The following is a 12,292-nucleotide window of genomic DNA, read 5'->3' as shown; positions in this document are numbered from 1 at the left end:
TTTTCTCCAGATTCTTCACAAAATCTTTAAAGCCAATTCCTTTGTCAGCTGTCACCAATAATAATTTAAACTGACTGTGTTAGATGTAAAACCCTGCAGTTCGCTGTTAAAAGAAAAAAAATGTTTGATTTTACGAAGCTGATATTTCACAACTGTAATATCTTTCTGGACCACAAACATGCCATTATATGTTCAGAGGTTTAACTTGAAACTGATGTCAAACAAGGATAAAAATTCCAGCATATGTTCTGATGTGTCATTTTGTACAAGGCAGCCAATTTCAGGTGCCCATTCAGTCTGTTTTTTGCTGTAACAAGCTCTTAAATCTATTGTCCAAGCAGCCACCAGCACTGCCTGAGCCAATGTAATTCAGTTTTTGAAAATAATGACTCTATTTAACTGCCGACTTTCTCCTGGCATTCTGATTTGACCATTTGCTATAGGCAAAAGCTGTTTAAAAGATGCCAGAATTATTTCAAAATGGACCAAACCGTAAGATCCAAAAGTGATAATTGGCCTCCATTGTTCCAAAGAATTTAATATTTTTAGATATGTATAGTATAGCTCTCTTAGCCCCGTATAAGGTTCTATTTTCTTTTATTTATTAGGTTTATATAAGTTTGTGTACATCGCTGCACTTTTTAGTCCAGTACAGGATGAATAAAACATATGCTTCTACATGATATGTGACCTTCTAAATTCAATCCATACAAAATTTGTAATATAATTGTTTAAAAATTAATCATATTCCCAGAACACTGAATGTAATAAGTATACCTCTTTTGAAGTAATTCAAGCTAAAAGTAGATATTCTGTCAATTCTCATTGCAAAATTTGATTTTGAATAATTAAGATAACTGTGCACTATTCAACTATTCAAAACAATGTTGGATTTTTCATGCTAACATGTTTGAAAATACTGGATATACTTTTTGACCTTTTTTTTGCCCACACTTTGTGTGGGTATGACTTGTACTCCAGCGTTGGGTGGAGTTAGTTTAGGTTTATTATTCTCTTAGAAATTTATATTCTTATTTTGGGTATTTGGTTTTTTGCATGTTACACATTGGAGATACATTGAATGAAACATTTAATATACACTGATCAGCCATAACATTAAAACCACTTGCCATATATTATGTAGCCCTCGCAAGGCATGGACTCTACAAGGCCTCTTGCAGGTGCCCTGTGGTATCTGGCACCAAGACGACAGCAGCAGATCTTTTAAGTCCTCTAAGTTGCAAGGTGAGGTCTCTATTGGTCGAACTTGTCTGTCCAGCACATGCCACAGACGCTCGATCGGATTGAGCTCTGGGATATGTGGAGGCCAAGTCAACACCTTTAACTGTTTGTCCATATTCCACAAACCAATCCTGAACAATGCAGGCACATTATCCTTCTAAAAGAGGCTACTACCATTGGGATATAACATGAAGGGGTGTATTTGGTCTGCAACAATGTTTAGGTAGGTGGTACGTGTCAAGCACCCATCCACATGAATGCCAGGACCCAAGGTTTCCCGGCAGAACATTGCCCATAAATATATTCTTTTTTACTACATAAAAGAATTAAAGACCGAAATGTGGCTCTCCAGTGGAACATTTCAGTGTTTTATTTTATTTATTTATTTGTTTGCCCATCCTTTCTGTTTGTTATTTAGTAATGTTAGTCCAAATGCAATTATTAGCCAATTTGTTAGGAGGTGTTAACAGTACATTAGCACATAAAACACAATTTTAATGTCAGACTTTAGGATTTTCTGCTTCTAGTAACACTTCCATAATACATTTGATAAGGATATATTAATGCAGCCTTTTGCGTTATTATATTATATTAGTACTTTTTCTGTTTGAGTTATATATATATTTGGTCACTTTTTACAATTAGCCAACTACGGTAGGGCCAGCTCCTGCCATTTATTACATTGCTGCCATTAAGTATGCTCCTGCTGTTAACTAAGCTTCTGTCGTTATCTACGCTCCTGCCAGTAACTACTCACCTGTCCTTAACTACGGTCCCGCTGTTAACTATGCTTCTGTACTTAGCTATGCTCTTGCCATTAACTACGCTTCTGTCCTTATCTGTGCTCCTATTGTTAACTGCACACCTGTCATTAACTACGTTCCTGCCGTTTACTATACGCCTGGCAGAACAGCAGTCCCACAGCACGCTGCTTAGGCTGACTGGATGCCACGCACTTACAAACACTATGAGATGGGTTCTCTTTGTGTCGTGGTTTTATCTTGCTTTTAGAAGGTCTGGCAGGCAAGGCAGTTCAGCGAATCTATTTTCCGCTGTGCACCTTTGTGTTTTCATTGTAGACTGGTTTTCGTGTTACATGTGTATGTTTTGGTTTTGTTGCCCATGGCCTCTGTTAAATTTCGGATGATGTTCACATGCTGGCCCAGGACGTGCCGCTGGCCAGTGGGTTCATGCTGCTGAAGGTGGGGCTTCGGCTTGCATTTAGAGCAGCACTCTGCCAGAGAAACTCTTTGTTTGCCCCTCTTTGCCTTTCTTAGCCCTTCTTCTCTACTTCAGCCCACCGGTCCCAAACACTTGGTGAAAAGGTTAGTGCAACATGTGACCTTTCAACCCTTCCAAAGTCTATGCCCTGGCAGCCACACTCTGGGAATTGTCTGTTAATAGTCCAATTAGATAATTGCCATCTTTCGCTTCTTTTCCTCTCCGTTTCCCATAAAGGAATGAATGAGGAGAGGAGAGTGAAGAGGGCTTCTGGCCTGCAAGGTGACAAGAAGAGCTGAAGCATGTTTCTTGCACAAGGCTGTTTCCTTGAATTGAAGCATTGTGGCCTAATCAATGGTCTTATTGGATTACTGGCCACTGCTGTTCCTGCAGATATTGTTGAGCTGACAATGAAATAACTAGGAGTGGGGTGGGTGGGTAGCAGGGTGGAAAGGAGGTGGTATTTCATGGGTGTGTGGGGAGTTAAGACACTTTTTGTCCCTTTTTTTGTATTATGTGGATCTTTGCTAAAGATTATATGCACAGGCTGCTTCCCTTGTGCATATACATGAAAAGAAGGACTTGCTGTTAATGACTGGTTCCTCAAGGCTTCTCAGGCTGCAGCCTTTCTTGCAGCTATACATGGGACAAACAGAGTAGCCCGACACAGCCCATGTGTGACCAAAGCTGCTTTGTGAATTGGCATCTTTTCCATCTTACATTTCCAGTGAATGGGATTCAGTTTTTTTTTTTTTTTTAACTTTTTTCATTGTCCACTCTGCCTCTCCCTCTCCACCTCTCTTCCTCTCTCACTTGCTCTCTCCTTCTCGCTCTCTCTCCTTCTTTCTATCCTGTTCTTCCCAGATATCCCCACACCGGAGTGTGCTTGGGCATGGGGGGCCATTGATTGGTGAAAGGTACTGTGGAGGAGACCGAGCCCTGTGAGCACGGCTGGGAGAACAACTCCAGCTGAAAAGTGGAAAATGGCTGGTCGGGCACCTGGCATGGCAGACTGAAACACCCTGGAACTTTTCTGGAAGTCTCACTTGGTGATTTGTGCTGCAGGAGGCTTTCGTGAAGCAAGACCAATCATTTCACTTGATCCTCTGGCTGAATGCTGCCTGACTGAGGGGACGGAGTTCTCAAACCCCTCCATTAAAACCTGATATATTACCCAAACAATTTAGTGAATTCATGAGGTTACGTAAATGTGGAGGCTGCAAAATTACCGTAATCAATTGAAACAGCAAGTGTGCGTCTGCCTGCGAGTCTGATTATTTGGAGATCATCTATCAAGTAGATGTGTGTGTAATAAGCCAAGCGCATTAAATCACTGTCGAGTTGCAGTGGTAAGTCCATGATCATTGGGCAAGTGAGTCTGGACAACAATAATTGCGAATCTACACAGATGAGGAACACATCTTGCCTGACATTAGATAGCTGACTCTGCGTCTAAAAGGTTCTGTTCTAAAGGAACAGCTGCATCATCGAGGCGACACAACAAGCGATATTCTCAACAATCGGTGTTTTTTTTCACCCAGGGGGGAAAAAAAAATTGTTTTGAGAGGTAAGTGAGTATGGAGGTCAGATACAATCAAGAGAACGAGTCAGGGATGGTGCTGAAGAATGGACATAAGGATGGGAAAGAGGGAAAGGATTCCCAGGGAAACATTTCCAAATCGTTTCTGAAGGAGCAGCAGGAGACTTTCCCAGCTTCTGGAACAGCAGAAAACTGTGAGAAAAGCCGAGGGAACTCGGCAGATCCGGATTACTGCAGGCGAATCCTCGTGAGAGGTGAGACGTTTGTTAGCTTTGTTTCAGTGCTGTTCTGCTGATCATAGAGTGTTTTATTATAAATGCTGCGGACGCTTCCTCCTTCTAAAACACGACTCACAGCATCCACGTGTAGAATTATGTTAGTGTACCAAATGGTTTCTGATTTCATATGGATGCCATAAGCACATAAGGATGCCTTGAATTGTTTGATTTAACTCCCGTGTCTTAATACGTATGTAATGTATGTGCATAGGGTATAATGATGGGATGCTGGACATTAATGTCACCTATCTGTGCGAATATCTATGTGTATGTAAAAACTACAGGAAATATTTTGCACGTAAGAGAATTTTTTTTTAATACCCAACAAAATGTTTGCAAATATATTTTGAGTCATTATACAGAGAGAAAAATATTATGTGCTCCTTGTGGTGTGCCAGCATGCGTGTTCTTTAACTTCTGGGGTGGCTTTTCAGAAGTTAAACTATCTGTATATAGCGATAAATTATAGTTGTCACGTCCCAGTTTTTGGATGCTGAACTGTAAAATTTTAGATAATTAACGAATTCATTATATTTTAAGTAAAAACGGTTAAATTATACCTTAAATATAAAACAATTGAGAAAAAAATCGTGATGATAGTATAAACTTAAATTTCCCTAACTACTGGTAAAATCTTCAATGTTTAGGGTGAACGATCTGTTATTTGTATCTGTTGCAGTTACCGTACTGTATAATATCAAAACATAAACGGCTGATTCAAAAATAAATCACCCGGTCTTATTGTTACATAAACTAATTTCACTTTTGCTCGTTAGAATCGAATTCCTGAAACAATAGATATGTGTACATAAGTGGATTTTATGCACGTTTATTGTATTATATATTTACTTCAAGTTAATGACATACAGTATTTTCGTGCTGCGTCAGTTTTTAAGCAGCAATCATTATCCTATTATCCCGCATCACCTTAATAAATTTCACAGCTATAATATTTTAACAATAAATAAATAACTTGCCCTTACAAAGACATTATGAACTAGGCCTATTTATTAGATGCAATAATGCACAATTAAAATTGAAAACAGCAAAACTTATAAACCTGTAAAAATGAACGGAACTGTGTTTTAAAACTAATGACAAAATATTTTAATGATATGACACTACTACCAAATAAATAAATACTCTTAACAGTTACTTCCCGTAAAGGAAAGTTAATAATCAGGAATAAATTAAGAATAACTTGCTAATTGTTCAATCGATAATATGGTGTTCACGATGAATTCCATTCACGAACGTGGGTTTTTTTAGCCACACCGGAAAAATAATTAGAGCTCTAGGCCTATTGTTGAAATTCAGAAGAAACTTCGCACTTTTTTGCGACATTTAAAATAAAATAAATTACTGCGCGCTTTTTGCTTGTCTATAACTTGAGTTTCTGTGAAGCAGCGTAATTTGGTTTGGGGCCCAAATGAAACATCAAAGTACATATTTTAACATAACATATAAGTAATGCATTATTTTTTATATATTTTATATTTCATGTCCTGTTGTTTTATTGATTATATTGAAATTTGCATAATTCTTTAGTGAAGGATGTGTCTCTTTCTAAATGTTAAGCACTGAAATTACACCTGATGTAAATTATAGGTAGCACATGCTCGTTCATGAGTATTTGTATTGTGTTCTGAAATATGTCTCCTAAAGTTATTAATATCAGCACTTTGTCCGCCCTTTTTCCCTGAGGCGTTGTTTTTAAGCTACCATAACAGCCATAAATACACAGATGTATTCAAGCACATCAAAATAACGCAGTTTACCATGCATGCTTTAGATGCCTATATAGCCTACGTACTTATTTAGTAAAATACGTCAAGCACTCAGTTGTTGCGTAGTATCTAAATTTTATGTGGAATATAATAAGAAATAGCCGTTCGTCGAGATTTCAGATATTCAGACAACAGAAGGCGAACAAACAGTACAATAATTAGGCCTACATCTAGAATATAGCTTCGAGAATTATACCCGGCGAGGAAGAAGTAAGGCAATGATAACTATCTATTGTATTTCAGATGCCAAAGGGTCCATCAGAGAAATTATTTTGCCAAAGGGCTTGGATTTGGACCGACCAAAGCGCACCAGGACCTCTTTCACTGCCGAGCAGCTGTACAGGCTGGAGATGGAGTTCCAGAGATGCCAGTATGTGGTGGGAAGGGAGCGCACGGAACTGGCCCGCCAGCTCAATCTGTCAGAAACTCAGGTAACTGGGAAAAGCGACAATCAATGTCCTCTTTTATCGCTCATACATAGTAGGTCTATATCTGAACAAGACATAGTAGAAAGTCGATGTAATCAGGCGATTTGATATGTTATAGGTTGTCATAGGTTTGTTTTCCACATGCGATTCACTACGTTTTGTCAGGTGAATTTTTCCAAACGATTAATTTAAAACTCAGTATGAACTTTTTAAAAACATCCTTTAGTGCTGATGATGTTATATTAAAAAGACATAACATTTTCTGTAGCTTCCGAAATGCGTCGTGCCCTATTGCAGTGAATTGACTAGTAAATGACAACATAGGCTACTATAAATTAAGCATTCCACACTCTACCGTTTTCCTTAAAATCGGCTTTCTCTTCCATAGCTAAATAAAGCATATATATATATATATATATATATATATATATATATATATATATATATATATATATATATATCTGCATGTACCTGTCGGGCTAAATAAAGGGTAGTGTACATTTGTGATGATCTGCATTTGCACCTTACATTTCCTGGGTGTTTAAAAAAACATAGGCTACAAAATTTAGTCCGCGGTCAACGTAAAAATTTCGGGCGAAACGCAACCAGCTTGTTTAATGCCGATAGAACTGATTTCACTGTTTACTTGTATTTCTTTGTATATTTGTGTAATTAGATATTTCATATTTGCATAACCCATCGCCTCTCCATTCTGAGAGTTTGTAGTAGAAGTTTTCGCTTCAATATTTATAGCGATTAAAATATATAAGAACTGTCATACTAGAAGACCTTCATTTTCATGAGAAGTAATTATATAGTAAAACAGGCCGTTATTTTGTGATCAGCCCTGAAAATGTTTGTTTTTGTCATCTCATCTCATTTTGCCGCTGAAGCGAACATTAGGCCTATTGAACAGAAATTTCTCAAATTATGCAATGCAGCGCATCTTGACAAAGGCAGTAGATTTATCACTATCGGTTATCAAAAATTTCCGAAGTGTTCTTCCGTTTCCAGAAAAAAATTTGAGTGTGTTTGCGTGCGTTTGAGATAACTGTATGTGTTTATGTGTATATATATATACAGTTATTCAGGATTATATCTACTTGTAAATGTATCAATCGCTCTTACATATGGAGATGTGCTGTGCTGGACACGCGTTACATCTAGTTCCCATGGCATAATTAGTAGCCAATACGTATGGAAAATACTAGAAATGACTTAGAATTACACAAAAATAGTAAAGGAGTGACGTTGGTCTTTGCATGCAGTTATTTTTTTAATTCAATAAATTAATACAAACTATTATATACATGTTATTAATGAAAACATTATTTTTAGAATAGCAAAATACATTTTATTGCCCAGTTTTAAATAAACATAATGCGTGAAAATGCGTGAAATCCTTGCCTATCATAGTTTCTTTTCACATTAACATTTAATTATGACGTCCAGTGGCTGTCTATTGAGTTTCATTTATTTACAGTTCCCGTCAGTTGCTTGTTTTTAATTTTTATTATTTCGTATGAATAATTTTATTGCAATATATACCACAATGCACGCAATGATGTTTTGAAGGGTGTTTTTTGATTACTTTCGCTATAATGATGTTAATGGTTTAGGCAATGTGATACTGAGCAGTGAAGTCACTTTGCAGATTTGCAGAACTGACCAATTTAATAAGAAAAAAATGTATCTAGGAAGACCTCAGTAGAAGATGTTCTAAAGCATTCTTATTGCTGCATGTATGAGCTGATGTTTAGGCCGATACTTATTTCAAATCATGTGGTGTAAAAATAGTACTTGAGGAGATTTGGGATAGAAATTGCAGTCCTTTGACAGCACAAAGGTCAAGCTGCTAATCAAGCCTACATCTCTTCCGGTTACATTGAATAGTGTCTTCATTTTGCACTTCTGAGCAAAACAAAGCCATCACAGTGATCCCTGGGTTTAGCATGAAGCATTGACAACTGCTCCCATACAGTGCATGAAATTTTCGATTCCAACATTCTCCTAAGCCTTTTTAATCTTTTCAGCACCATATATTCCTGTTTATCCAGCTAATTCACCCACATGCTTTATCCCATAATAGGGTGGTATTTGCATTTCGTTTTGTATGACTGCACTGGCTTGTGTATACATTATTAACAGTTGTTATCTGACATTCTCATTTTGTTTTCGCAAAAACGTTTTTCATGACCCCAGCATTCGCTGTAGAGTTTTCTGTTTGGTGGTTTCATTGCACATACTGAAACCCAATGTGTGCCGGTGTTATTTATAGGAAACTGGGACACAGAGCTGTGTATCAATACTGACACATCATTCCTATGTGTATATTTCCTCTTGTCATTTGTTTTTGTTGGTCTGGCCTTGAAGGTAAAGGTTTGGTTCCAGAACCGGCGGACAAAACAGAAGAAGGACCAAGGCAAGGATTCTGAGCTGCGCTCAGTGGTGTCGGAGACGGCGGCCACTTGCAGCGTGCTCAGGCTGCTCGAACAGGGCCGCTTGCTGACTCCCCCTGGCCTGCCGGGTCTCCTGCCCCACTGCGGCAGTGGTGCCACCCTGGGCTCTGCCCTGCGCGGCCCATCCATGGCCATCGCCAATGGCGGCAGCAGTAGTAGCAGCAGCTCAGGGACGGCAGGGAGCCCTCCGCTGCCCACAGTCACCAGCTCAGGGCCAGCCACGGGCATGCAGAGCTCCCCGCCTGCCCACGGTCTCTTCAGCTTCTCCATGCCGTCTCTACTGAGCACTGTGGCCACCCGGATCTCCTCCAACCCACTGGCGATGGCTGGCTCCCTGGCAGGGAACCTGCAGGAACTCTCTGCTCGCTACCTGAGCTCATCCGCCTTCGAACCTTACTCCCGGAACAACAGCAAGGAATCCATGGACAAGAAAGTGCTGGAATGATTTTTAAAAAGCTGTGTCTATTTCTGTCACCATGTTTGTTAACTTTACTTTCTTTTTTATGTTGGTGTGCTGGTTCTTATTGGTTGTTGTTCAGATGCCACACACTGTTTCCTCAGAGAACACATACCAACATTAACTTGTTTATTCTCAACAAAACAGAGAGATTTTCAAAGCTTTTTGCACTAAATAAAACTTTTAACTGCATGTAATAAATACAAATGCTTCATGGAGCAATCGACCAAGAGATTACAAAAGTATGAAAAAGATCATTTAAATTATATTTTCAGTTAGTTGTGGTTTTTCTAAGTAGATATTTTTGTTATAATTTTAAAGATTAAAAAGGTGGATATTATCGCAGCAAAGAAGCTTAGAAAATGAACCTGTTTCAGTTTACTTACTCAACAAAATCAAGACTTCAGAGAAATGCACAGTCACAGAAACCTTTGAGCAACTCGGTTTTGTGTAAACTTGTGCTTATGTAGTTTATTTTTTTCTAAACTAACATCATAAACATATGTAGAAATAATATGGAAGCTCCTAAAAGCAGGAAATGCTCTCAGCCCCCCACATTCCTCAGAATCCAAGAGAAAATGCAGATCTAGCAACTTCCATTTTCCTCTTAATGTTTGATTTTTCAAAATAGTAAACTAAATGATGGTCTTTCGTTGACCAGTTATTGACCAAAACAAACAGAATAAGAATGTTACATGATGATTAAACTGTTGTATGTATGTTGTTTTCATAATGGTTTTGTGAGGGTTTTCCCAACTTTATTTAAACACGGTCTAAATGTGTAACTTTTATGTCTTAAACATGCAGTATTTGACTTTTTATCTGTAATTAAAGTATTAGAATTGTTGTCCTGATTGCCATGTGTAAATGACATTTGCAAGTGAGTTTCAGTCCCTTTCAGGACTCAAAAAGTTACAAGAAGGGATAAGAAGAGGTGCATGGACCGTGGTTGTCTTAGAGCTTTTGAACTTTTGCAAGCTGCTCATGGCCTTGAATATATTAATGTTATTTGGTGCAAAATGAGTTTTTGAGAGCATAACTGTAACAGATGCAAGGGTTTGCAATTTTTAAAAGATATGACTCTTCTGAGATGTGAAGATTTTAAAAACCATACCATCAACTTCAGGTCAGGAAGATTAAGAACAAGAGTTGCTTAGTAAAATTATTGTAGTATAACGTAAAGGAAAATGAGAATTGTACCTAAAATTGTTATTTTATTGTAAATTATTCATGTCTGTAATTAATAGATGATTAGTATATTTGAAAAACAGTGAAAGGATGGCTGTGAAGGTGTGTCATACATCAGAGAAGGCTTTTGGTGCTGTTGTTGTCAAATATGTTGAACTTTGTGATCATGTGGTATGAGTGTGGATATATATTATATATATGACTAAAAACAGCCAGCTGTGTTTTTTGTTTAATTTTGTGCTGTCCCTGATGTCCACAGCTCTCTGTTGTACACTGAAAACCTGCGCTGAGTCCTGGTTATAATTACGAGAAGTATATCCCCTCTATGCGTCACTCTGCTCTCATGAAGGTGCATGTGTACCGAGGCACAAGAATCCACGTGTGAACTCTGCTACTACTCGCAGGATCATTTCCTCAGTGTAATTAAAGAACAAAGGATTAACTGAATGCAAACATGAAGGTGGATTCATTACAGTGATATTTACAAACCCAAACAACATCTCATCTGGATATAATTTATGAGATTAGCAGTTAGGAAAGAAAAACAAGCTACCTGTGATTTAAGGTTTCGCTGAGCAACTTGACATGTGGAAGGTGCACTTGCTCACAGCATAGTGCTTTGAGCCAACAGTAATCAGATTAGCCTGGTGATCGAGGGTATGCAAGCTGTGAGGCATCAGGAACGCTGGGGAGCCCGAGTTTGAGCTGAGGCAGTGTTGTGCAGACAGCAATGAGCTCAAGAGCATGAAGTACCAGGAGAATGATCTGCAGCAGAAGACCTGAGGCCCTGCTGGCCACATCCTGAGACAGGTGATCCAGCATTTAATCTGATGACAGAGATGCCAAACAGTTTGCTTCTGTTTCTTTTAATCATGCCAAAAAGTTTATGAAGGCTTGAAATCAGTAACTTTAGCTGATATTCTACAAATTTGCATAAAATTATTACATACATAGTATGGAATATTAATGCACGGTGCTAAATTTTAAACAAGTTGCGGAGCAGTAAGTATCATGGAGGTATATTTGTGAAGTTTGTTAAAGGCCACTAAACATGGTTTTAAAAACCCAGTGGAACTGGTTTAAAAAAATCCTCAAACCTGGATTTAGAAATATCAGATTAACTGCAGCAAAAGTTTCGTGGTTTAACAAAAAAGATTAGTCGTTAGATGTGCAATAAAAGTTTTAAATGCATCTTAGAAAGACAACGAATTTCACAGTTATGTCTGTCTACACGTAAGGCAACATTAAATGTAACTTGTTCATAGCATCAATGTAAATATACAATGTCATATTACTACAGTCGTTAAAGAAAATTAAACTAGTCTGATTTGAAAACAAGAGATTTGTGTAATTATATGTATACTGAGACTGTATAGTGTATGTGTAGAATGTGAAAGAGATCAAAAACATTTCTCTGAATCTCTTGACGTCTCATTCTGCCTTATACTAAACTAGAACATGAACTAGGTATTTTATATATCCATGTATAAGTTTAAAAAAAACTTCAAATAGTTTACAAAAATTGCTTCATTAAACTGTAATTTTAATGCAGAAATAGCTGAAAGGCGGAAAGCTGTGAGAATCTGACATGAGTGTGAAAATGGATGCCAAAAACAGCCTTGTGAAGGATGGGCAAAGTAAGAGGCCAGAGCTTCGCTGACTCTTTTTAAGAACACTTAGGTTCCCGTTCAA

The 12,292-nt window shown here is 38.0% G+C and overlaps 1 protein-coding gene across 1 annotated transcript; it reads left to right on the top strand.

The window, feature by feature from the left end:
* The first annotated feature begins 4,036 nt into the window (after positions 1–4,036).
* On the top strand, positions 4,037–10,811 carry vax1 (ventral anterior homeobox 1). Its single transcript, XM_049008509.1, has 3 exons — positions 4,037–4,257; positions 6,312–6,499; positions 8,870–10,811. Exons 1-3 carry the CDS (start codon positions 4,041–4,043, stop codon positions 9,398–9,400), a joined length of 936 nt encoding a protein of 311 aa, XP_048864466.1. The 5' UTR covers positions 4,037–4,040; the 3' UTR covers positions 9,401–10,811.
* Positions 10,812–12,292: the final 1,481 nt, after the last annotated feature.

Source organism: Brienomyrus brachyistius, chromosome 3 (assembly GCF_023856365.1).
Source record: "Brienomyrus brachyistius isolate T26 chromosome 3, BBRACH_0.4, whole genome shotgun sequence".
Classification (NCBI taxonomy): Eukaryota; Metazoa; Chordata; class Actinopteri; order Osteoglossiformes; family Mormyridae; genus Brienomyrus; species Brienomyrus brachyistius.
This window is presented reverse-complemented; position numbering and strand designations above follow the sequence as displayed.

Excerpts from the sequence above, each read along its gene's own strand:
- vax1 (XM_049008509.1), top strand. The coding sequence starts at position 4,041 with ATGGAGGTCAGATACAATCAAGAGAACGAGTCAGGGATGGTGCTGAAG. Across the intron at positions 4,258-6,311 it reads CAGGCGAATCCTCGTGAGAG|ATGCCAAAGGGTCCATCAGA; the intron begins GTGAGACGTTTG and ends ATTGTATTTCAG. Across the intron at positions 6,500-8,869 it reads TCAATCTGTCAGAAACTCAG|GTAAAGGTTTGGTTCCAGAA; the intron begins GTAACTGGGAAA and ends CTGGCCTTGAAG.